At 41.9% G+C, this 25,802-nt stretch overlaps 1 protein-coding gene and 1 long non-coding RNA gene across 5 annotated transcripts; one reads left to right on the top strand and one right to left on the bottom strand.

Moving 5' to 3' along the window:
* Window positions 1-1,244: 1,244 nt before the first annotated feature.
* LOC135301034 (uncharacterized) lies at window positions 1,245-14,646 on the bottom strand. 3 transcript variants are annotated; one of them, XR_010362792.1, is made up of 7 exons: window positions 9,746-10,018; window positions 9,404-9,546; window positions 8,772-9,080; window positions 7,961-8,193; window positions 6,633-6,768; window positions 6,357-6,531; window positions 1,245-2,099 (listed from the first exon to the last, which is right to left on the bottom strand). It is a non-coding gene; the product is annotated as an uncharacterized LOC135301034 (long non-coding RNA). The 3 variants fall into 3 exon arrangements; XR_010362791.1 differs by lacking the exon at window positions 1,245-2,099 and adding an exon at window positions 14,319-14,646 and having other exon boundaries at window positions 5,520-6,531; window positions 9,746-9,850; XR_010362790.1 differs by lacking the exon at window positions 1,245-2,099 and having other exon boundaries at window positions 5,520-6,531.
* A 35-nt stretch (window positions 14,647-14,681) lies between these two features.
* Window positions 14,682-25,360, top strand: FAM118A (family with sequence similarity 118 member A). 2 transcript variants are annotated; one of them, XM_064421163.1, is made up of 8 exons: window positions 14,682-14,952; window positions 17,718-17,773; window positions 18,977-19,229; window positions 20,170-20,391; window positions 21,016-21,144; window positions 21,900-22,185; window positions 23,952-23,984; window positions 25,151-25,360. In XM_064421163.1, the coding sequence occupies exons 1-8, from the start codon at window positions 14,893-14,895 to the stop codon at window positions 25,246-25,248; spliced, it is 1,137 nt and encodes a 378-aa protein (XP_064277233.1). In that variant the 5' UTR covers window positions 14,682-14,892; the 3' UTR covers window positions 25,249-25,360. The 2 variants fall into 2 exon arrangements, with proteins under 2 accessions (XP_064277233.1, XP_064277235.1); XM_064421165.1 differs by lacking the exon at window positions 14,682-14,952 and adding an exon at window positions 15,420-16,163.
* The last annotated feature ends 442 nt before the right edge of the window (window positions 25,361-25,802 follow it).

Here is a 25,802-nt window from a genome sequence, read left to right as displayed (position 1 = left end):
GGATTGGTCATTAAGTAAAAACAATTTACATGGAACCAATCAAAGATGCACCTGTTGGTGAGCAACCTCCAGACCTCATTCCAAAGCAATCAGATAATTATTGTTTACATTTCTTTTCTGAGGCTTCTCAGCAGAAAAATCCTGGCGAAGGGATTTTTCATAAAATATCATGGTGACACATCTGAACATCAGGATTATTTTTTTTTTCCTGTGTGGGTGACTGAGCAATAGGCACAGGTTGGCCAGAGGAGCTGTGGAATCTCCATCCTTGGAGACATTTAAAAAACCCCAAATGGGTACAGTCCTGGGCGACCAGCTGAAGGTGACTCATCTTGAGCAGAGGGACTGGAAAAGATGATTTCCAGAGGTCCCTGCCACTTCAACCATTTTCTGGGTCTGGGTTAGTGTTGAAGATAAAGTTTTGAAATGTATACTTTTGCATTTCCAGCTCTATCCTGACTGATAGAGATTGATCAGTTCCATGGATCCCACAAAACTGATTCCCTCTTCATGAGCTGGCTGGTTCCATCTTGGATGGCAATCAGGATTAGAAGAAGTCATTTTGAATTTGTATTCCAGGGAAAAACATGGGGTAAACCCTTACTGAAAGATGAAATCAAGTCTTTTGCTTACTTTCTACCACTGCAAAACTGAAGTCTACACTCATCACATCGTGATCTGATCTAGAAAAAATACTAGTCCACGTTCATTATGTGTTAAAATCAGAAGAAGTGGGGAGTACCATGAGTCTGACACTTAAATTGAGGCCCAAAGCTGTACTTAATCCAACTCTGCTGTCACCCATACTGCTTGCAAGGAGGAGTCCAAGGATGTTTAGCTCCTCCTGGGGGTTTAATCTCTCCTTCATGTAGTCTCAACAGTTGTGTTTGTAAATTCATGGAAATATCAAGGGAACAGCTAACATCTTGTTTTTAATGTGTATTGTAGATATACCTATTGCAGTGTGTATAGAATGCACTATTAAGCAAGTAAATAATATTTGCTCACCAAATTAAAAGACATTCCTAAGGTAATCAGGTGCAAAACTACCCTGCCACCCAGGCCCTCCTCTAGCCCTTTCTCAGTGACGTTTAGCTCAGATTATTTAATCAAGGGATGACTCTTGAGATGGAATGTGTTCCTCAAGCCTGTAGTAATTATTTCACTGTGATGAATATGAAATTCAATTCATCATTCAGGACACAATGTACATATCCTAAGTGTTGCCCAGGGATTAACAGGATTTATGAGCAGATAGAACTCTGGATACAGCTTTAATATGCCTGCAAGTCCAAGCAGTGATAAGCTGCAAGTGTTTAAGCTGGGGAAAGCTCTTGTTGTGCTGCCTAATTAAACCTCTTCTGGTATCACCTTTATTACTCTTGATATCTTGCAGACAATTTGAACTGCAAATTGGTGAGTTCTGCCTTGATTTTGGTAATTGTTAATTATTAAAGCTTTTTGGTTCACATTGGAGAAGGTGTTTCATAATCCTGTTGGTGGGGTGGTCACAGTATCATCAGCAAAATCCAAATTATGCTTGCTGTGGTTAAGCTATCTGGTGCTGCATAAGCCAAATGATAAATACTTTTTCATATAATTCTCATTATACCCTCTCATAATGAAGCAGGCAGTGACATAAAGGTGAAACAAGACTTTTTAATTTGACACTCAGCTCTGTTAAACTGTTCCTGGAAGCTATGTTTACCTAAAATATGAAACTATGTCTTGCTAGAAGAGTTTTCATATCCATTATTTTTCTTGGATTTCATAATACTTCAAGATGACATTGATACTAAAGCCTGTCTAAAGCTTTCTTTAAATATGAGAAGTTGGGTGGCTTCTGCTGTTCAATTATCTCTTTGATGACTATTCTTAGGGTAAAAATCTGGTGGGGCCTTGGTTTTCTGGAAAGAACCTTATCTTGATCTTTCTTTACTTTGGCTTTAGTTCATTAATTCTTTTTAAGTCACTTCTGTCTTTGGAGAACACTGAAGGGACCCCAAAGCCTTCAGTTTGTGCACATGCTCAGGTCATCCTTGGCATTTTGAATGAAGTGCTGCTCTCCTGTCCCTCCTTCTGGCATCAGCAAGGCTGATCTCACAAAGCACAGATACACAGTAGAAGCAGTCAGTGTAAAATTACAGTGCACTGAAAAACATCAAGAATGGGCTGTTTGTGGGAGCTATTGATACATGTAGAACATGCTCACCTGTTCCAGAATCTATTAGACCTATTTTAAGAGGACTTTGATTTCCACAGTGCGTCTTTATGAGCTGCATAAAACAATGAGCTGCTTAATAGTTTTACAAGTGCTTGAGATGAGACCATCACCAAAAGGAACCTGTTTATGGGCTTAGGCTCTGTCAGAGGAACTCATAAATGGCTGTAAGTAAAGTCACAAGCAAGGTAAACACAAGGGAATGGTCTGCAGTGTGAGCAAAGTGGCTGAAACCTGCTCACAAACCAAACTCACCACTGCTCTTGAGATTGCATGTGAGAATGAAGTGAGGAGGGCAGTGCCTGTGGCAGGAACACCTCCCTGCACTTCATCACCCACTTCAGACAGCAGAGGACAGAAACAGCTTGGCAAGGCACACACACAGAACAGCTACCAAATGCTGACTCAGGCATGAAAACAACCCTCCCTGAGTTATGTCAGAGAAGCTGACAGAAAATGGCTTTTTTGAGCAACAGCTCAGTCATCCAGCTGTGCCAGAAATACACGTCTCCACAACAAGACATTGAGGGGCTGGGATGTTCCATTACTGAGATTCCAATTAGCTAAAACGGGGACAAAATTGGTTAATGCTTAAGCTGATTCAATCAACAGTCTTTAAATTTAAATGCCAGACTAGTAATCATTTCAAGCATGTTCTCAGCTATGCACTTGTGACAGCCTGTGGATGAGCCGATTCAGAAGATGCATCCAGTGAAGCTGATCAAGAGCTGGTTGACATACATAATTTAATTTCTATTTTTGCTTCTCACTTTTTTGTCAATCACTCGTGTGTTGAGAATTCGCAGCGATTTACCCATCAATGCCAAGAGTAACTACAATTAATACACATAAAGGTATTTCTTACATACCAGTAGCAAAATCTTTGAATTTGCATTTTTCTAGAAATCTAGGCATGTGACCTCTCTGCGTAGTTTTTGTAGCTAGCTCACTGTGTTTATGAACTCACATAGCTGGAATTGTCCCCTCAGTTCACACCATGAGTCACCTTATTTAGTCTGGCTTTACTGGATGAGCCTGAAAGAACTGGGAAAAGCCCATTGAAAAAATTACAAAAAAAAAAAAAATAAACCTGTCAGCTGTAAGACTTTTTCTAAGTACATGTTCTCATGTTTTGGGGAATATTTGAACCTTAGGATTTGTTAATCCACAGACAGCCCACTTGCTCCTCTGTGATTAAAGCAGATTGTAACAGTTGGGACCAAATTACTTCACTAAACCCTTTATTTGTTTCCCAGTCATGAAATGTTCTCTTCTGTTCTGTCAGTTTAACTTATGCCTTGCCTTCTTTGCCTACAGCTGAAGAAAACTCTCCGGCTGCCACCTCAGCTCCTCTGTCATCCCCCTCTTCTGCACAGTCATGCTTTACACATCACTTGCTATTACTACATCCTCTTCCTTCGGCACAGTAACAGATCTGATTTCATAATCATATGAAATCCTGTGTGAGCTCCAAAACTAAGCTCAGGGAGGAACCTTTTCTATCTGCTGTGGCAAACACAAAAAACCCCCACAAACATCCCAAAACCTTGCTTGCAACAACATAAAATTTATCTACATACTGAGAAGACATTAAAATGCAATAATCACTATTAATGAAACTTTAAATTATTTAACTTCTTAACAATACTGATGAAGAATCCTAACACCATGTAGACAAACTTAAGTTAGAGTACTTGGCCATCCTCCTGAGATCTTCTCAGTTTTGGAAAAATAATTCTTGTTTTATAAAAAATACCATTTCATTTACATAAATATGAAGCAACATTTCCTTTACAAGAAATGTGGTGGCAGTAAATAAAAGTGTCACTTCTATCAATTTTATTAAAGAAATAATCTCTATTATTGAGACTTTTCCACCAAAACAAGTTGAAAGCTTATCAAGGATCAGTGGTTAAATAAAATAATATTAGGAACAGCTATTAATTTCTGAAGCAGGGTTTTCTTGTTGTAGTTGTTGTTGTAGTCACAGACCTTTGAGATTGTACAAACACAAAAGACTAAGATATCTACAAATTTTGTCTTTAACTTAGCAAGAGCCTTACTATGAATTGCAGAAGTGGTGAAGGTTGGAAGTGTTTCAGGCCAGGTTGGACGGGGCTTGGAGCACCCTGAACTAGCTGGTGTCCCTGCCCATGGCAGTAGGTGGGCTGGATGGGCTTCACAGTTCTTTCAACCCAAACCATTCTGGGATTCTACACCACAGAAAATTTTCAATCAGCAATTGCCACCTTTTGCAGAATTCTCTCCTAGGATTCCTACACTAGGAATGTGGACATTGTTGGAGATGTCAGTGCCCTGATCAGAAGCAGAAGATGGTACCAGGAGCTAAAGTGGCAGATGTTCTTTGCATCCTTGGTTTAAACTCCCAGAAGCTGGAAATGGTCAGGGCCTGAGGATGTCCTTGTACTTCCTAGTTTTCCTAGTGAAGACTTCTACCACTTTCTATATTAGGTTCCTGTACAGTGTTCAGGTAGCTTGTGCTTTCCCTCAGAATCTAATTCTATTACCAGTAGTAACATGCTAACACTGATTTTTAATATTACAACACAGATTACCACAGTACTGCATTGATGAAATTCAAAGAAGTGGGATCTGAAATGACCTATGGTTCTTATTATATATGACAGCAAAGATGAGCACCTAAATTCTCAAAGCCTGCTTTAGACCTCCATCAGAGTCACTTTTATAATGCTTATTTTTAATTCTGTTTTTTAAAAGTTCAGAAATTGGTAGATGAACTTCTTTTCTTGTTGGGAACTGTGGAATCAGCTTGTTTTTAATATCTGCTTTCCCCAGTTACAGCATTTCCTCCTGCATGACACACTGCTTCAGCATTTGAAACAGAAAACAGTGTCTGCTTTTATGATTACTGTTTTCAGATCTAATTTCAGTTTAGCGTTAAATCTGCTATATTTTATCTCCACTTGTTCACATTGCTCTTTCTTTGTGTCCTTAAAAACACGCAAGAATTAGTTTTGATTCTACCACATATAGTCTCAATTTTAAATTCCTTTTTTAATTTTCTTTTTCCATTCAAGAAGGCATAATGTGTAGGCACAATTCTAAGATTTGACATTTGTGGCCACCCTAACAATCTTTGTCAGATTATACATTAAAACTGGTTCCCCATTTTAGCTTGTATGACTGAGAGAAATAGGTAAAATACCATTGTGAATGTCAAATGGCATTATCTCACCATTCAATTTTTATATCCCACTTTCCATACAAAGCTGATATAAAACCAAGGTACCAGAATAAACATAATTTTATATATATATATATATATATATTTAATTAGTTAGTTAGTTATCAACATGACCTGTAAAACTGATAATAATGGACAAATTCTATTTTGAAACCTCTGATATCAGAATGAAATATTTTTCCAGGTGGCTGCAAACATGTATAAAAAATTCTTGTTATTTCACACCACCAAGATTCTTTCATGTAAATGTCAGATAGCAAAAAATAAAAACTTTAGTACTTGTATGTGCTTGACCATCATATTAATAAAACCTAATTTCCTTTTATAAAATTCCAATGACAGAAACAGAAGACTGTATCAATCCAATATAATCCTTGCAAAAAAGTCCAGTATTCACTAAAGAGCATGTTGAATATCATCCAAGCCCATGGGATACAGCAGCAACTATTAGAGCTAGTTATATATACTTCTTTTAAAATAATAAAAGGATGACAGCAGAATAGAGCCTTCCACTGTGGAAGGACATGCTCAGTATCTCCACCATAACACACAAGGCTTAGATTTTATTTGTGCAAGAAATCTCTGAAGGATCTTAGGGAATGTGCAATGCATACGTGTAAAATCAATGTTCCACCATGAATGCTTCTCTCCCAACCATTCAATTTCCACAAATAATATTATATAAACATCAGACTTGTTTAAAAACCTTTTGCAGTTCTTTGATGCTGTGTATAATGAATTTGCAGAATATCAGTGCAGTTATTCATGTTTTTGTTTTCAGGCTACTTGGAATGCAAAAGATCTATGTAAATCTATCCTCAGGCTGTAACTGATGTGAAAAAAGAAAAAAAAATCTAAGGAAGGTAAGAAACTTTGCTTTGATGATTTCTTATTAGAAGTTTTGCTTACTAAATGGTCACGTCTCATCATCCTCCTGGTCTTGTGGGTGATGTGGGATGCAGAATGCTGACTCAGCTGCATGTGCCCCAGATTCCCATGGAGCTCCTTGCTGCCTTTTTGCTTACATGTCATTGCTTCACTTCCATCCCAGAGCTGCCTTCCAGTGTTACCCAGCACCTCTCTCCTAGAGTGACAAAAATGTTGAAGCAATATGAAGCACCAGAATTCACAGCACAGCAAGTCTTTAGATGCACTAGGCTGGGCAAGGCAGGGCCAGCACCACACCTCATCCTCGTTGCTCTGGTGCCCTCTGCTGCAGTAAAGACCTGCTTGGCTTCTGAGTCACCTGGGCAGGGACAGGAGCCTCTGCCAAGTGCCATATGCTGCCACCTCTTCATCTTGATATATTTCCATTTCTGTTCTGTCTCAAGAGAAAAGCAGAGCATGACTCTTTACTTCCTTTCCTTCCTGCAGTGGTTTGTTACTTAGACTTTGTTACTTTTGAAATTTGTTGTTTTCCTTCGTAACGTTTCTGCATCACATTTTACAACAGCCTTATATTGATCTTCTGGAGATTACATGTGAGTTGAGATGATAACAACTGTAAGAACTATATTTTATAAGAATTTCTCTCTCTGTGTGTGTGTGCGTGTGCGTGTAAAAACATTAATGGCTTAAATTAACATTGTCATTTTTGCCCCTTTCTGGAAGATTTTCTCATGTGCTGAAAGAACGGGGGAAAAGAAGAGACAGGTAAGGCAATACACTCAGCACAGTTTTTCTACAGTAAGTCAGTATTTTGTTTGGCTGTACACAGACAGCCTTACTCTCACCTGGCAGGGATACCTAAATTGTACAGGTTGTAAAGGTAGAATTTACCTAAATTGTAAAAGGTTCTCAGGTTCACATAACAAGCAAGATGAGGAACTGTCTGGTCTCCTGTTCCAGCCACCAGCCCTTGTGCATCCTCCACACTCATGCAAGTTACAGTGATTACATGAGGACCAAACTGCCATCTGAGTAATTTTTCCAGTGGAATTTACCAGGCAAAGCACTCTTACTACATGTAGAAGGTGGGATTGTCTTATGTCTCTGCAGTCACAGCACATTTCTTCAGTAAAAGATGATTTCTTGCAGTTATCTTTGCTTCATATGAAGCAAAAAGGACACCAAGATTGATACTGGCTTGGTTTGAGAACATCTGATGAAAGATTTCTCCAGTGCATTTTCCAACAAATAGAATTGTCAATTCCCACAGGAAAATTGAGGATCAACCTTACCTAATCCTAACACTTGAAACAAGTCCTAACTGCATAAAACAAGTTTAGGTGTTTTTATATTAGTCTGGATTTCAAGGAGCAGCTGCTTATTCAGAAATCAATTCCAGCAGTTTCTTTTAATACACATACATATATATATGTGTGTGTGTATGGCTGCAGCTTATATTAATAGACAGTTCACAAAAGATTATTTTCAGTGACAATTGATCAAATTTGTTTAGGTGGGCTGAGATTATTTTTTAGAGATCATAGTTGTATGGTAATTTCTAATAGTCTTTTACTAGATTCTACATGATCACGTTCTCTTTGATAGGCACACACATAACCCCCTACCTTTTAACAAGAATTTCCTCTTCTTCTTTTAAATATCTTTTCAGCATAATATTTTCAGTTTCCTATCTCTCTCATTACTGTACTGGTAAAAAGTTGTTACACACCATTCCAGCAGTTCAATTTCAGCAGGAAACACTGAAATATGTGAATTGTAAATGTACATTACAATTTGTTCCTGTTGTGCATGTTCTTCTGGTTGTGGTAAATTTTCATGAAGACTGACATCATTAATCCTAAAATTTAGGGATTTTAAGAAAAATTACATTTCCATTACTAATTTTATTTTTTAACTTGCTTAAGAAGAACACAAGTTTTACAAAAAATATGTTATCTTTTATCATTTTTTTAAGCTTGCTTGAAGGCTTTAATAATCTGACATGCCACATGATGCTGCCTACCCTTCTTTGATTCCAGCAAGTGAAGGACGCAGTATTTACAAAAAAAAAAAAAACAGATAGAAAAATCCCCAAAAGGAATCAGTAAGTTGAGTGAAAATTAGTAACTACTGCTGGAATTAGCTCTTATTACCAGGCAGAAAGAGAGAGTTTGTGGCTTGGCTGGTTAATTTTTTTGATCTTATTTTTCTGCATAAACTACTGACATAATTGCTAAATAAACAAAAGTGAAAGGATCAGAACATCCTGTGAGCACAGATGGAGCTTACAATGTGTATACATTTTTAAGATATTAAATTAATTTAATTTTAGCAGGAATGTCATCAGTCTCTCAGAGATGAAGAGGTATTTTTTGCATGCTCATTGAGCATGTGGAAGGCTGTGGTATGGGTACAAGTTTTGGCCTGTTAACTTACCTCAACTACATTGAAGCACACTTTCTGTTCTGTCAGGGAAATTTCTTTTTCTGACACATAAGGCCACAGTGTCTCCAGTTTGTTTCTCCCCAAAGCTCTTGGTTTTCTGGTTCCTTTGCTGGGCAGATGTGCTGCCAGCATGAAAAATCTGATCCAGAAAATAAGTTATTCATCTTCCTTGTGTAGTCCTCAGTCTTTGAGTGCAGTTGGACTTCAGCAATTTGATATTAGAAAGTTGTTTATGTGGCAGTTTATCACTGTCTCTCCCAGGCAGCAAGTTTTCTTATTGTTTTCCATTGACACAGTGCTCTGCAAAAAAAATTTAAAACAAACAAACAAAAAAAACCACCCCAACAACAGCAACAGCAACAACAAGAAAACAAACAAACAAAAAAAAATCAACAGCAGTGTTCTCTATTTTCATGCACAACCACCACTTTCTCTTTGGATTTCCTTCCACAGGATGCACAATTGCATGTTAAACAAACGAGATAAAACTTGGCACTTACTTGCATGTTAAACAAACAAGATAAAACTGTTTCTACCCTACACAGATGAGTCCAGCATTGAAAACCAGTTGAAGGCAAACACAGTCACTCATTATTCTCTCAGGTATAACAGCTACAACTTACAAGGTTTGGGAGGCAGAGGCTGACACAAATTGGTTTTGTCTTGCACTTCTCAAGCTTGCAAATTGAACGGAGAATCCCAGAAATACAATATTAAAATTCTGAAACTCAGTCTTCCTTTCAGTGTCAGTTGCAAAACCAGAGAGCTACAAAGAACAGAGCAAAATCAATTAGGCTGGAAAAGATCCTTTGGATCATCCAGCCTGCCTAGTCACATTGTTGGGCTGTCTGTTGTCTTCTGGGTGGAAGATCCTTGTCAGCCTCTCTAGAATGAGTTTCTCCTGCTTTTCTTCAGGCCCCTAGCTGAAGAACCCAGGGTTAGTTTCCTGGCCTCTGGGTACTCACCTCTCTTTGCCCCAGGGATTTCACAGGGAGAAATACTGGTCTGCTGGCAGAGTGGGATTGCTGAGCATGCTGTGCATCACTGGCTTCTGTAAGATCCAGATCTGCCTGGAAGGAGAGGAGGGAAGGCTGTCATCCTCAATCACTGTCAGCACCTTAGAAGGAGACAGTGCTGAAGAACTGGTTTGCACCAGGAATTTATGCCACAGCCAAAGAAATCTACATCTGGCATGCACTACCTTGAACGTTAATGAATCTTGGCAAAAACCTCAACAAAAAAAACAAACCTATGTCACTATGAAATACTATTCAGAAGACTGATACAATTCCCTGGAACTCCACACAGGTAAGCTTATTAGCAGAGAATAAACACACAACCTGGTAGATTTTACAGGTTCAAAGTTGTTAAAATTAATATGAGCCCAAGCACAGCTTATATAACCAGTACTTCCATAAGAGGATCTGCACCCCTGCAATCTAGGGATTTATTATAGGTAAAAGTACAGGAAATAATAACTCACCTCCTTGGTGGAGGGACAATTTTTGGTACTGCTAATTTTTTGAGCAGTAAAACGAAAAAGAAAATCAAGTTGGATCCACCACTACTATCTGAAATCTGAGTCAGGTCCCTGTAATTCTATGTGACTATTAAACAGTGAGCTGTAGCACAGCATAATAAATTGCCAATTCTCATGTTTTTGGAAGTTCCATGTCAAAAGAATCTACTATTATCAGAAAGAACTGTTTGGTTGCTCTTCATTCTTCAGCTTTTCTCTGAAAGAGAATTTAATTTTGAGAAATCTGAAAGACCTGAGAGAGGTCTGTGCTCTGTTAACCTTGAATCCTCTGCTCATCACTGCTCAGCTGCCTTTTTAGAGGTCAGATCTTATCAGCAGCCAAGTGATGGATGTTTTCCTCAGCAAACAATTTCTCACAAAGCTTCCAATTTCCTTATTCTAGAGAACTTAAAGATGAAGGGGTTGCTTTGAGGATCAGGGGTTCCATCACAGACACACTATTAGGTTTAGTGCATATACATGGACAACAAGAAAGGCTTTATCTCCCCATGTAAACACAGACTTCCCTGTTTAATACTTTCACCTTTTTAGGGCTCCCCAAATGAAGCCTCCCAACTGCAGCTTACCACAGAAAGGCCTGAAGTTACAGACACTTTGCTATTGTGAAGATTCAGGAGCACTATTGTATGAAAGATTTTAGGCAAGTCTTGCGTTTTTTTCAGGAGGTCAACACATTTGTACTTATGACCACGTGTCACACATTTTTGCACTGACATAATTTTCTTTCTTACAGATAAAACAAGATAAAGATCTTCTAACTTAGCAGCATGAAATGTAAACATTGGAACTACGTAAGGGAAAAATATTATTGACACTATAAAAGGTTCTACTTTATTAATTTTTTTTCTAGAGACCTATAAACTTAGCAAATCAAGGGTAGTGCAGTTATAGCCTATGTTAATTAACTGATACATAAATGGCTACAGCATGTGAGCAAGCAGTTCTGCACATAAACACAGTTATGCAAAATATATATAGAGAAAATTGATCTGATTTCCCACAATCTATGGTCTGTTAATTTTTATACATATATAAAAATTTTATACATTTTTATACAGATTTAGACATCATTGTTGCTTTTTCACAGTGCCATACATAAGAAAGATTAGAAGTCACAGTGATAAGACCTCTTTAAAGCATGCATAGTAATGTGAATTTGTATTATGTGCACAATGAAGTGATAGCTTACACGGCATAGCAGGTCTACAGAATATCACTATAATCCTAATCAGCTTTTCCATGAAAAGACCTAATCTTTACAGCCCTATTTAATATAAAAATTCTACAGTGTAAAAATTAGGTTTTCTTTCAGATCACGACATCAAATTTGAGCTCAGTAATAATCAAGTCATCACACCCATGTTTCTCAGGAGGCAGTTTCCTTGGCACCAGTCCTGTTCCACTCCCCACCCTGAACCAGGAGAAGGGATGCTCCTGTCATCCTACTGACCATTTACTGAGCTGAGCTCCCCAGTTCAGCAATGCCATTGGAAGGAAGCCTGACACTCTATTCAGATATTGCAGGGCAGGGACAAGAAGGCCACAAACAGCCCAGATACTCTCTCCCAGCACAAAGAAAGAATGAGCACAATGTCCACATTTGGAGTATTTTATGTAGTCATGCATAGTTAGAATTGCTGAAATACAGTAAAAATAATTAAATTCATTTTGAGAAATCTGAAAGTAAAAGGAAACTCTGTTCCCACCAGGAACCTAGCAGCCAAAAAAGTGTTTTGCTGAGCCTAATGAGAGACAGGAGTGTTGTTTCACATTACATAGGCATGGGACATTGTCAGGACTGGCAGGTCTGGCTGACCATGTCCTCTCTGGGGGCAACCTCTCACTGCCCTTGAGACACTGAGGTGCTGGGCTTTCCTTCCTGGGGAAGAGAGACATCCTTTGCAGCCAGGAACCCCTGCCCAAAAGTGGGATTCTGCCTCCTAAAATTGCAAATGTCTGAGCATTGCTCTCAGGTGAAAGCTGCCAGGACTGATGGCTCTGGCTGGCCTTGGCCTCCCAAGCAGCCCCCAAGGCACTGGGGTGGAAAGTTTTCCTCCCTGTGGAAACACCTGAAACCCTGGGGCTATTTGTTTTCCTTCATGTGGAAAAGAACTGCCCCACTTTTCCAGCAGCTCATGGAGGAAATTTAGAATCTACTTCCAAAATTCTACACATCCAAGGTTGCTCCCAGACTAAAGCATCCAGGACAGACAAGTCTGGCTGGTCTTGACCTCCCGTGGGCCACATCAGACAGATGTTAGGGACATAGTTTCCTTCCAATGGAAAAGAGCTGTCTTGTAGTTCCAAAAGCCAACAGATGAGGTTTGGGCCAGACCTCTAAAATTTAATACATCAATGGACTGCTCCCAGAAAAAACACACTAGGACAAATAGGTCCGGATGGCCTTGACCTCCCCTGGGCTGCCTCTCATCTGCATTGAAACACCAGGTCTATAGGCTTTCCTTCCTATGGAAAATAACTCATTCTGGTCCAGGAGCCAATGGCCTAAATTTGCATTGCACCTCCAAAATTCAATACAATTGCTCCCAGCAGAAAATGGCCAGGACAGAGGAGTCTTGCTGGCCTTGTCTTCCCCTGGGCTGTGTCTCATCTGCACCTGGGTCACTGGGGGTATGGGCCCCAGGACAAAAATCTTCCTCTTACTGTGCCCCCTGTACTAGAAATTTGTATTTGTACCACAATCATGTGGCAGTCCTCTTGCCTTTTCAGCATGTAAACTGCAGTCACACTACTGTGGGAAACAACTGCTCACTTTTAAATTTTAAAGGTTTATTAAACCTTAACAAAAAGTACAACAAAAGGACTAAATCAGGAAAAATTACAGCACTGAGAGGCCCCGTGAGTATCAGCCACATGCTCGTTTATTAAAAGGCTGCTCTGCCTTTTATATCCTTAGCCCCTCCCAAAGTTTTGTCAGTCACCTCCTTCTCTGCCATCCGTGGGTGGAGATCACTCTCTTACATCTCGATTGGAGGTCAGGTGTTGTTATGCCACACCTCCTGGTAATACACTTTTTTTCTTACCTGGCAAGATACTTTTTTTAAAGATAGGAATGAGGTACTCGCACCAGGATAGCAGCCACAGGACACCTAAATCTTTCAGAGAAAAGGAATTTATTGCTCCCTTATCAGAAGAAACTAACTTTGTCCTGCCTCGCTCAGCCCTGAAAACGCTGTCAGAATTCAGAGGAAGAAGTTGACACTGACCAGACAGAATCCTTTGTTTGAATGGAATTTATGCATCATGTATGAGGTGTATGAATATGTAACAGGCTGGTTTTTTAAAGGGTTAATACTCTGTTATAATTTTGGGCTTATTTTGCCCAGAAGAAGGTACCTGGAGTGTCCGTAACTCTTTGTTTTTATTGTCTCATACTATCCTAATCCAAATTGTCCAAATTTTTATTACTCTAATTTAATTACTATTTTTATAACCATTTAATTACTATTAAACTTTTAAAATTTTAAAAACAAGTGATTGGCGTTTTTCACACCACCAACTTGTCACTTTGTTCTAATAGGGTTTGTGGCAATCTTATGGTGACCAGTTATTTCACCTGATGCTGTTGCATTTGCCAGAGCCTCACCACCCTCACAGATGAGAATTCCTTCTGCACATAGTTTTGAAAACTCCAGTTATGGAGTTAAAAACAGGGAATTATGCATTTTCAACACACTTTTGCAGCTGGAATTTGGGGGTAGAGGTCTGGAACAGCCTCCTTGGGTACAATGTCAGCCTTTACCCATCTGACTGCCAGGATTAAAGCAAGGTGCTTCAAAGGGAGGTGGGACTGCTGATGGAAAAAAAACGCTGCAACTGAGCTAAATATTGTTAACCAAACACCAGAATAAACCATGCTGAAGGAGGCTGCCACATTTCTCTTCAGAGAGAAAAGCAAGGCACAACTCTTCCCAGGAATATTCCTGGGTTTCACATTCTCTGAACATCAGAGACAGGGAAAACACAATTCTTATCACCTGCTGTGCCTGTGTTGTGCCAGAGTAGAATGCAATGTGGAGATTGTTTGCCCAAAGTGAGGATGTTTTGTTCCCTTGGCCTGTCAGGGCCAGGACAGTGTGTGTGTCAGGACTGTCACAAGGCAGTCACAGGAGAATCAGAGCGGAGTGCAGTTCTGTGCAGTTGTGAGCGAGAGTGAGTGCGAAGCAGATCCAGTTCAGATGCAGTGTATGGAGTCAGACGCATCGTTCTCTCTCCCCTCATCGGAGCCGCCTTTGATTTCCGGCAGAAGGATCTGGAAGTTTTTACGCTCTGGCTTTAAGATATTAAAAAAAAAAAAAAAAAAAAAAAAAAAAAGAGAGAGAGAGAGGGATTCGCAGGGGAGGAGCGCTGTGGGTGTTGGCGCTGTGAGGGGAGCCGGCTGCGAGCAGCGGGGCTGCGCTGCTCTCCGGCAGGTCGCCGTGCCCAGCTGGCCTGTGCCACCCGCTGTCCCGGCAGGTGACCCAGGTGGCCTGTGCCACCTTCTCTCCAGCAGGTCACCGTGCCCAGGTGCCCTGTGGCACCCGCTGTCCCGCCGCCACAGCACCGCGCCTCATGCACGATGCCTCGGCCACCCCCGCCAGCCCCGCCGTGCCCTCAGGAGAGGCGCCCAAGGTAACGCTGCCGCCTGTGCCTTTTTCTTCCGTTTTGTTTTGCATTTTCCCTCACTGTAATGCTTTTCATCTCTAACACCTCTACCGCCGGTACGTTTTCAGAGCACTGACTGCTTGATATGGGGGTTAGCCAGGTCGCTTTCTGCTCTACTGAGAGCTGGCTGCTGTGCTTCACACACACCCGCAGCCGGGCGCTCTTGCCTCTCGGTTCTCAGTGCTTTTAGGGAGCCGCGGCCGCTCCCATGCCCATTCCCGGACCGGGACCTAGGGGACAGCCCCGCTCCCTCCCCGCCGCCCACCCTCCTGGGGCTTAGAGCGGAACGGCCGCGATTTGGGAGCGGATTCTGATCGGAATCTGCGTTTCGGAGCTGCGCGGAACCTCGGCGGCGGGGCGGCTGTTTCCCGGGCGCGGGAGGCTCGGCTCCTTCTGGAGCGCGTCCGGCTCGCTCCCGGAAGCCGGCAGGGAGCTGGGAGCGGCAGGAGCGGCTGTCCTGGCCCGGCTTCTCCTCAGGGAACTGGGAGCGGCAGGAGCGGCTGTCCCGGCCCGGCTCCTCCTCACGGAATTAGAAGCGGCTGTCTCGGCCCGACTTCTCCTCAGGGAACTGGGAGCGGCTGTCCCGTCCCGACTTCCCCTCAGGGAATTGGGAGCGGCTGTCCCGGCCAGGCTTCCCCTCAGGGAACTGGGAGCGGCTGTCCCGGCCCGGCTCCCGCTCCCGGCGTGGTTCTCCTCAGAGGGAACCGGCGGGCTCGGGAGCGGCATTCCTTTTCCCGCGGCTGCCTTTGGGTGTTTTCAGATCCCAAAGTGTCTGGAAACACTCGCGCGGTGACCTGGGTTTTATTTCACCCATAAACCCGGAGCGCGTTGAGCAGCAGAGATGCGGGATTAGGAGCGGTTCCGATGTCCCCTCGCGGCGCTGGGAGTGAGGAGCCAGCTCCCATCCCGGCTGCCCGGCATCCCGGGATCGCGGCGGGCTCCGGCTTGCAGCCTGCCGTGTGGGAAAGCAGCTGTCCGCAGCGGCGGTCGGGCCCGGGGCATGGCCCGGGGCAGCTCCCGGTGCTGGGAGCACGGGCGGGTTGGATCTCCGTCCCGCGTCGCGGCTCTGTGAGGAGCGGGGATCGCCGCTCCCGCTGCCTTGCGCCTTCCAGCGACCAGCTTCAGGAGCTGAAAGGGAACAGCGAGGTCTGAAATGCTGGTATTGACAGCAGCCCCTGGTGAGATGCTTTTATTGAATGTGGGGACTTGTGATTAATAAAGCTTTCTTGAATGGGCTTATAAAATAGGAACTGTCTTTTCCACAAAAGTAAGGTGCGCTTCCTTCCTGTCTTGTTTTTGCATTGTGCATTTTCTGCTTTGCATTTTTGTTTTTGCATTTGTTTTGCACATTGCTTTTTTGCACATTACATTCCCATGTATGAAGGGGGCATGTTTTAGGGGTGTTTATGGTGACACTGGGGTGGTGGCCTTGCTGATCCCGGAGGTTTCTGCCAGCCTTGATGGTGCCGTGTGTGAATTTGAAGTGCTTTGCCCAAGGCAGATCGTTGTCCTGATTTTTGGATGTGCTAATGACAACAGGGGAGCACCTCCATGGGGTACTGTTGGTCAGGGAAGGGAGTACAGAGAAAATAAATATTACAACAAGAAAAGTCTTTTCTGCCTTAAAAGACGCCCTGGCTGCATTTGCTGAAGACATCTGTGGGGTTTTTTGAGTTTTTGTTTGTTTGGGTTTCTTTGTTTTGTTTTTTGTTTTTTTGGAGGGGGGGATTGTTTTGCCTTTTTTTGGGGGTTGGGTTGGAGTTCGTTGGTTGGGGTTTTTTGTGGGTTTTAAACTTTTTTTGGTTTTTTGGGGGGGGTGGGGCTTGGAGTGGTTTGCTTTTCTTTTTTCTTTGTTTGTTTGTGTTTTTTTTGGTTTGGTTTGTTTTTTTTTTTTTTTGTTAAGTCAAATAATCTCCAAATTTGGAGCTTCTTGCTTTCAAATTAGCTTCCAGCACATGAATGAGAGAGCTGGCAACTGCCTTAAGAGCCCCAAGCTCTGGCACAATGTTTATTTGAGGGATTAGGGACTGCAGTTTGCCATCACCATCACCAAAAACTGTGTCTCAAAGCCAAACAAAAATTACATCCTTGTGCAAAAATAAACCCATGTAATGAAATTTGAGGGTTTCTAAGTAATAACCCCATAGCCAGTCCTCCTGCCAAGATGGAGTCTTTCTTGTACTTCAGGCATAAGACATAATAGATAATACAGAAATGAGTTATTTTTTTCTCAGCAAGTATTTTAAATAAAATCTCTCATACCCTGCAGTCTGGTCATGCAGCCAGGTGGCTCTCAGAGGGCTTTTTGTGAGCAGGCTGTCATGTGGAAGTCTGGTTTCCACAAACTGGATTAAATAAACTGATTATTATGAAACAACATCAAGAAACTCATTAATTGACTTGAAATGACTTGTAGTTTTAGTGGGTATAATAAATTTTATCCTGAATTTAGACACAAGTGTTTTTTAGCTGCATGAATAGCTGCATCTCTGTTGTCTCAGTCCTGTGGCATTTGGAAGCTGAGCTGGAGTGTGCTGGCTTTGCACACTTGGCCTTTGGCAGGTTTGTTTCCATCAGTGCCTTGCTTCACTGGGATGTGACACATGGAGCCTTGGTATTAAAACAGTTGGTAGGAATAAAGAGAAAAAATCAACAGTAATAAGTCTGATTTTGGTTTTGGCTTTTTCTAAGGTAGAAGCATTAAGAATTATTTTGCTTTTTGTTTTATTCAGGGCTCAGAGATGGATTCACCAGAAGGGGCCACCATTAGAAGTGAGCAGAAATTCAGGTAATTTGTGTTAGAGTTGGTACAAAACTGTCTCTTGATGAAAATCTGAAACCACAGCAGGAATAAACTGCTGAATATTGAATACAGGAACAACATTGTGCCAGAAAACTTGAAATTATCCCAGAAGCTAGTTTCTTCACTGACCAAGTGCTTCATGCTCACTCAGGTTGTTTATGAGTGAACAATGAGAGGAAACAGTTTGGGCTAAATGTAGCAGGAAGACATGGGGCCATCAAACATATTTGATTTGTAGGCACTAGCTGGCAGCCATACCTACGTGGTTATTGCTTTGCCTGAGGCCATTTCAAGTTGAACATTATAGTTTGACCTACATAGTTACAGATGATTGTGAAATAAGATGTGTTAATCATCTTTATTACCATGAAAATCTGTAAAGGTGGTTTGGAAAGTCAGGGGAGCTCTGAGTTTCTGCACTACTGAAATCCTTGTTTGTAAAGAGTGATTTTGCTGTGTGGTTTGTATGCATTTTCACTTATTTGCTGAGCAATCATGAAAGACAGATTTTCCTCACATTCCTCTGTGCTGGTTTATGCAGGGACTGTGGGTGTAACACCAGCACACCTCTGAGAGGGATCTGTGGGTAGTAATGTCAGAACAGTGAGTTGGATGAACCCTTCATTGAACCAGCATCAACCTGCTATGTTCACATACCCTACAGTGATCATAAATGAGAATAAAATATTCCACTTTTTCCCAGAAAAAAACCCAAAAGTTTGTTTTCTTGGAATAGTGTGGCTTGTTCCTTTGAAATAGTTCTACTTCCTCTCTGTCACATATGTATTACCTCAGTCATTGGACAATCCTTTGCCTACTTTTCAAAATTTCATTTGAAATGGTGGTGGGCTTGCCTGGAAATTGGCAATTGTCAGTTTGGATCTCAGAGACAGGAGTGATTGGAAGTTTCCAATGCCTTTTTTTGGCTGGCATTAACCATGCACATTTATTTGTCTGAAATGGCAAAAAGCCATCAAGGCTATTTGTTGATTTGGGGAGGCCACGAGCTTCTGTGGCGGCCTAGCTCACCCTGTTGTGTGGGAGTGGAGAACTGTGTTCTGCTGGTTTGCTGGTGTTTTGCAAAAACTTTAATGGCTCAGGTGAACCTCTGGAGTCAATCCCAGAGCTCTTCAGGCAAACCAGGAACTGCTCAATGACCAACCAACACTTTTGTTTTCTGTGTTTAAGAAAATTCCTAAAAAGTCTCATAAGAAAGCAGCCTCGGGACCTTCTCCTGGTGATCGGGACGGGGGTGAGTGCTGCAGTGGCCCCAGGAATCCCAGCACTCTGCTCCTGGAGGAGCTGCATTGAGGCTGTCCTTGGAGCAGCTGAGCAGCTGGAGGTGCTGCACCCCGGGGATGTCGCCGAGTTCCGTAAGAAAGTGAGCAAAGAGAGAGACCTGCTTGTGGTTGCACATGATCTCATCAGGAAGATGTCACCAGTGAGTATGTCTGTAACCTCTGTTAATTTCTGAGCCTACTGTGTGCTTTTGTTCTAAGGGAACATTACTTCCAAAAGTTGATTTTTTTTAATGGTGAAAATGGAAATTTCGTGTACAGCACATTGTACATTGTGGGGAGACTAAAAAATCCCCAAGCATTCATCAGAATTAATGCAAAAAAGAGTCCTGACTATTAAATGTTTGCTGTAATGTTTTTGAGATTGAAAGAGGAATTTCTAGATCTGTGGCTATGACTGGAGGGACCCTGTGAGTACAGGTAGGCCTTGAGCCTGCTGATGGCCTTGGGCCACACATTGTGAATCACCAGTGCAGATCCTGCTTCCCTGAGGACAACCCATGCCCAGTCTCACTCATCCATCTGAGTTTCCAGAGGTTTTCAAACGGTGTTAAGACCTTTGCCAAGCCTTCCTCCTAGTTTAAATCATCTGGGTGACACACACAGTGCTAAGTGTAGGCTGGAGTGAGCCTCTCAGCAGCTCCAGTGTGACAGTGAGTCTGCATGTGTTCATAGCAGATTTAATCATTAATGAAGTTTTCTCAGCCAGGAATGAAAACACAGAAACTGCCCCCCCCATCCCTCTTTATACTATATCCCAGGGATATCCAGGATATACTGAACACTGATAAAAGACTGGTGTGTCTGAATCCAGGGTAAGCTAACTTTAGTTCTGTTGTACTTTTATTACAAGCTCTTTGAGAAATCCAGACAAGTGGAGGCAAGAACACTGGAACAAACTGAGATTTGTTTTGGTGGTGGACTCTTTTGGTCGGGTGGTTTGGGTTTTGGCTGGTGTGGTGTTCAAGCCCTCTTTTACAGGAGTCCTTTGGCATTAAGCAGCCAGGTGGTGTGGGCTCCTGTGGGAGGCAGCTGTAGCAGAGCTCCTGGGGCTGATGCAGTGTTCCTCTCCTCTTCCCTCAGCGTACCGGGGACACGAAGCCCAACTTCTTCCAGGATTGCTTGATGGAGGTGTTTGATAATTTAGAGCAACACATTCAGAACCCTGTGGTGCTGCAGTCCATCCTGAGGCTCATGGAGAGAGGCACAATGGTTCTGACTACAAACTATGATAACCTGCTTGAAATATTTGGTCAGCAACAGGGTAAACCTATGGAATCTTTAGACCTTAAAGATAAGGATAAGGTATGATGAGAGCAGTAAAATTATTAGACTTAATTTATGACAAGTCGGCACATAAGCTGCACTGAAAGATGGTTTCCTGTTTAAAGAGTCAAGACTAAAAGTTGTTAATTGTTAAAGTATGTCTATAAGCTACAGCAGATGCCCAGACATTACTTTTATGTATCTCTTTATTCTGAATAATCTGATAACAGTTACCAAGGAGAATTTCAGTGACATGTTTGTCAAACAATTCCCTGCCATTTACTAGAAAAACCTACAAATTATTTAACTTGTGTAAAGTCATTGTTAAAATTCCAAATAGAATTTCACCTGGCTGGTTGTTAATTTGCTTTAAACTTAAAAATTCATACCTTTTCTGTCAGTGCTGCTGGAACTTGCTTCTTGGTTGACTGGTTGTTTAACCCAAAAAGCCAGAGACAGCTGCAGAATCAGCCATCACCTCTTTGTTATGATTTAAAGTGAGCTGTGTAATCAGCAATTCCAATTTCTTGCTGTAGGAAAGTGCAAAAGGAGTTGTTTCTGCTTTAAGTGGTTTATAAGTCTGTTCAGGTGTATAGTTTTGCAGATTCCTGGTGAGTGTGGTATATGATAACAAAAGGATGTATCTTGCATGATGTGCTTTAGGTTCTCCAGTGGGCAAGGGGCCATGTGAAATATGGAGTTCTTCATATTCACGGCTTGTATACAGATCCCTGTGGAATGGTGCTGGATCCCTCGGGATATAAGGATGTTACTCAAGATCCTGAAGTCATGGTTTGTATGATCTTTAAAATTTTGACTGTGTTTTGCCAAACATTTTTCTTGTAATCACTGCAGACGAGATATCTAAGGCTCTGTGGGATCACACAAATTAAATACTTGGGGACCAGAGGAACTCTTCAGAATTATTCAGGAAGATGGCTCTGTTGCAAGGGCACTTCCTGGCTGTGTAAATCACAACCAAACCCCTCAGCTGCATGTCACAGTTTGTATTTATCTCTGGAGAGAACAGGAGCCTCAAAATGCTGGACACCAGGACAAGGATTCATCATCATATGATTGCTAGGTTTCTTAGGGATTTAAATTGGTACCAGGATCCTGAATTTAATGTTGTCTTAACTGTCTTAGAAAGTCAAACTTTTGGTCAGGAATATTCATTTTCCATATTTAGAGGTTGATTTACAATATTCTGTCACCCTAATTCTTTTAAATTCCCTTGCTGGCAACACTTACATGTCTGTTTAAGTTCCATGGAATGGCTTGGTTTGGAAGGGACCTTAAAGATGATCTTGTTCCAACTCCCATATTTGTATTGTAATTTTCCTTTTTTTTTTTTTTTTTTTTTTTTTGTAGGAACCATAGTATAGAAATGTCAGTTTGGCCTGGTCCTAAAACATTTGCTTTTTTCTGGTCACTAGCGAGGTTCTGCTCTGCTGGTCCTTTCCTGGCTGATGTATTTTAAAAGTTCTGACCTTGGCTTTTGTCTGCTGAAGTAAATGTGGCTCTCCTTGCTTTCTGTTCCTTCACAGGAGGTTCTTCAGAACTTGTACCGAACCAAGTCTTTTTTGTTTTTGGGTTGTGGAGAGACTCTGCGTGACCAGATATTCCAAGCTCTTTTTCTTTACACAGTAAAGAACAAAGTGGATCTAGAACATTACATGTTGGTGCTTAAAGAAAATGAAGACCACTTTTTTAAGCTCCAAGCAGATATGCTGCTGCATGGAATAAAAGTGGTGTCCTATGGGGACTGCTTCCAACAATTCCCAGAGTATGTCCAGGATCTGACTGCTCAAATCTGCAAACAGAGAAGTCCAGGTAATGTGTCAGCACAACAGCACAATCTGGAGCAGATTGCCCTGCCTGGGCACTGATCCAAGACACTGACCTTGTGTGCAGTCTGGGACATGCAGAGTTGGAGCATGTGGCCAAACTGTAACTAGATGGTTTTTTTAAAATCTGTGGATTTTGGAGGTCTATGGATGCTTGCAGATTTAATCTTGAATTCTGGATTTGTCTCTCTGTTAGTATTTGGTAAAGATGTTTACTTATATTTATGATGTGTGAACTACTTCAGCTTATTGAGTATTACACTGTCAGAAATCTGACTTGTCAGGAAGAGAGACTAAGAGAATTGAAGGGATAAACTGGTTGAGCCACAATATCTGACTGAGCATAGAATGGGAAATTAAATCTGCATCCAGCAAGTGTTTGGTTTAGTACACTTAGGGTTGTGAAGAGAATGAAGAGAAACAACAACTGTATGTCTAAGGAAAGAGATTTCTTTAATGTTTTCCAAACAATGACAGTTCTGTTTTGATTTATCCAGAGAACAGAGGGAAGTGACTAAATGACCTTGGGAAGAATTGCTATTTGACAGCTCTTCTGTTTATCATTTCAGTGAAACTGTTTTGTCTGAAATTATTCCCAGGTGGTGCGTAGGAGGAACCTTTCCCTGAAAAGTGTGTGTCCAAATTAATATCCTGGTTTTTGTGACTTGATGAATATTCCAATTAGACTGCATTGTGTTTTTCTTTCCATGAAGGCTAGAAAAAAAATATTTATCACACCACTGAGATTTCAGGAAGTTTTTCTGCAGCCTGATTTGCATCAGACTTGTAAGAAGAGGGACCTTACTTGGATTTGGAAACCTCATGATCTCATTTACAAGTCAAGATCCCAAACAAAACCATTTTCAGGTGTGCAGAACTGCTCTGTACATCACCAAACTGTCAGGGTTTGGTTTTTTGTGCCTATTTACAAACTCTCTTCTAAAATGTAGCAGGGGGAGTTTGTTAAAAGGGTTATATTAAAGAAACGAGAAATGCAAAACCAAGATAAGCTTGATGCAGACTGGGGACTACAGACCCCTGGGCACTCATTGGAAAAGGAACACAGCAAACCACAAGCAGTCCAGGAAGCCTGGAATGCCTTGAGGACCACTTCCTAGGAGAGCTGAAAGAGAGCCCAGCTGAGGAGAGGTTCAGCTGGAGCTGAGGTCAGGGCTGGTAGTAGCCTGGGCTGGAGCAATCATGTCCTGGTGGAATTCTCAATCTGCAAAACCAGGAATGAAGTTGATTAGCCATATGATTTGGAAAACTGTGTCAACTGGGGAAGTTCCCACTGACTGGAAAAGAGGAAACATAACTCCTACTTTTAAAAAGGGAAAAAAGGAAGACTTGGGGGATGCGGGTAGAAAATGGGCTGGATGGTCACACTCACATAGGGATAGGATGAGGTGAATGGCTTCAGACTGAAATGGCATAGATTTAGATTAGATATGAAGAGGACAAGTTTTTGTGATCAGAATGGTGAGGCCCTGGCACAGGGTGCCCAGAGAAGCTGTGGCTGCCCCATCCCTGAAGTGCCTAAGGCCAGGCTGGATGGGGCTTAGAGCAGCCTGGGATAGTGGAAGGTGTCCCTGCCCATGGCAGGAGGGTGGAATTGGATGGACTTTAACATCCCTTCCAACCAGACCGTTCTGGGATTCTAAATAAAACCTTGCTGTTTTGGGATGGTGCATGAAAGTATAAAAACTTCCTGGATGCTCATGTGTGTTGCTGATGTCTTTTACACTTCTCTAGATGCTGATCGGGTGGACAGCACAACGCTATTGGGTAAGTAAGGTTTTTATTTTCACAGAAAGTCCCATAATCCTACCAACACAAGAAAAATACCCCCCTTATTTCTAAAGTAATTAAGTAGTTACTGTGCAGAGCTCCGATTTAGCTCTGAAAGTTTGCTGAATGCTCTTTTTTAGTCTCTGGTTTTCTTTCTGCCTAGCAGCAGGTAACTGATGGCCTTTTCAGGTCTATCAAATGACAAATAGAGTATTCTGGTGAATGCCAGTAACTTTCTATATATACATTTTCTGGAGCTTTTACAGGCTACCATCAATGAGATTTTTGGCTTAGATTTCCAAATACAGGTTTCTGTTTCAAAAGCCTTCCTTAAGGGGGTTAGGAAAACTGAATCTCCAGGGTGTGGTACTGAAGGTGATTTTACAGCTGAGCTGTTCAGGTTGCTTTGTGATATTTCTGTGAATAACCCAAGCAATAATACATTCCAATTGATGGAAAAGATACAACGAAACAACTTCAAAAGATTCCACTCCTGAGAGATCCGTGCTGCTACAGTCAACATCAGAATTGTATAGAAATATCATTTGGTGCTGCATGTAAGGGCCTTTGGCAGTGCAGGAGGTGAGAACCCTGCTCTTCCCCAAGCAAAAAGCACACAAGCTCCAAGACACTTGTGTGCAGGTGTAAAGCCAGAGATTAGTTTTGTAATTCCAATGGGACCTTTCTCTCAACTAAGTTCATCAACCCCAATTTCAATCAAGTACAATTAGGCAGATCAGAAACCAAAACCCTCAGTACAATTTATCCCAGTCCCTCTTAACATTGCTATTAACAGTCCTCCTTTACTAACTTTTTAGCACCATCTTTAGGTAGTTTCAGCACCTGTTTCAACCCTCCAGCTCAAGCTGGGGCCTCTGAATAAAGGATCCAGAGTCAGGTGTGAACTGCACAAGTGTTAAATTAGCTGTGACAAAAAGCAGCTGAGTGCTGAGCTGAGTCCTTGTTGTGTCAGTACTAGAGGTCAGTTTTGGGGGAGATCTTGAGCCCAGGTTGAATGTTACATGTAGTTCAGAATCCAAATCTGAGCACCTTGGGGGACCAGGATTGTGTTTATCTTGCCAGCTGCTGCTTAGAATAGAAAGTACACCAAGCCCATGGATGTAGCAATATTAATGTGTTTTCTTTGCCCTCTCTCACCCCAGGAACATCATGTGTGGACTGTGCCAAAAGGAAGTTAGGAGAAAGTGGCACTGACCCTCCTAAGAGGATCAAGCAGTCAGATACACCCACTCTTGAATGAAAAAACTCCAAACCCCAGAAGCTTTTTAACAGTAGGTGTTTTACATCTGCTGCATGGAAAGTTTTCAGCTGGTATTTTCATGATTGTAAGTGGAATAAAATTGTACATACTAGCTTTCTCTTTTCTAAAGCCATTAATGTGTCGTGTGTAAAGCTTGAGAGTCAAGTGAGTCACTCCCCTGGCACTGCCAGACCACTCAGGCAGGACCTGCAGGGACAGAAGATACACAAACTTCTCTTTGCATCTGTGTGAAGCCACCTGGACCACACTCTTCCCCAGGTGAAGCCACCCAACATGTGAATCTGTCAGAAGTGCCTTTGAAATAGAGGGGTTTCAGTTCTCCCAGCAGCTGAACTGCAGCTGGGTTTCTGCATTCTTCAGGGGTCTTGCAGGCTTCAGTCTCTGATCCCCAAGCCCCGAAGAACAGTGCTGTTCCACATTTATGGAACCCACAGCATGATGACCCACCTGCTTTCCATTTTGGCAAGAGGATTTGATTCTTCCTTTGTCTGGTAAGGCACAAGAGCACCTGGGAAGGAAAGGCTGCAAGAGCG

Source organism: Passer domesticus, chromosome 5 (genome assembly GCF_036417665.1).
Source record: "Passer domesticus isolate bPasDom1 chromosome 5, bPasDom1.hap1, whole genome shotgun sequence".
NCBI lineage: Eukaryota > Metazoa > Chordata > Aves > Passeriformes > Passeridae > Passer > Passer domesticus.
Note: the sequence above shows the minus strand (reverse complement) of the source record. Positions and strands in the feature narration are given on the sequence as shown.

Bases quoted from the DNA above. Each gene is read 5' to 3' on its own strand.
- FAM118A (XM_064421163.1), top strand. From the start codon at position 14,893: ATGCACGATGCCTCGGCCACCCCCGCCAGCCCCGCCGTGCCCTCAGGA. The intron at 21,145-21,899 runs GTTTGTATGATC...GTTCCTTCACAG, and splicing joins CTCAAGATCCTGAAGTCATG to GAGGTTCTTCAGAACTTGTA. The intron at 23,985-25,150 runs GTAAGTAAGGTT...CTCTCACCCCAG, and splicing joins GGACAGCACAACGCTATTGG to GAACATCATGTGTGGACTGT.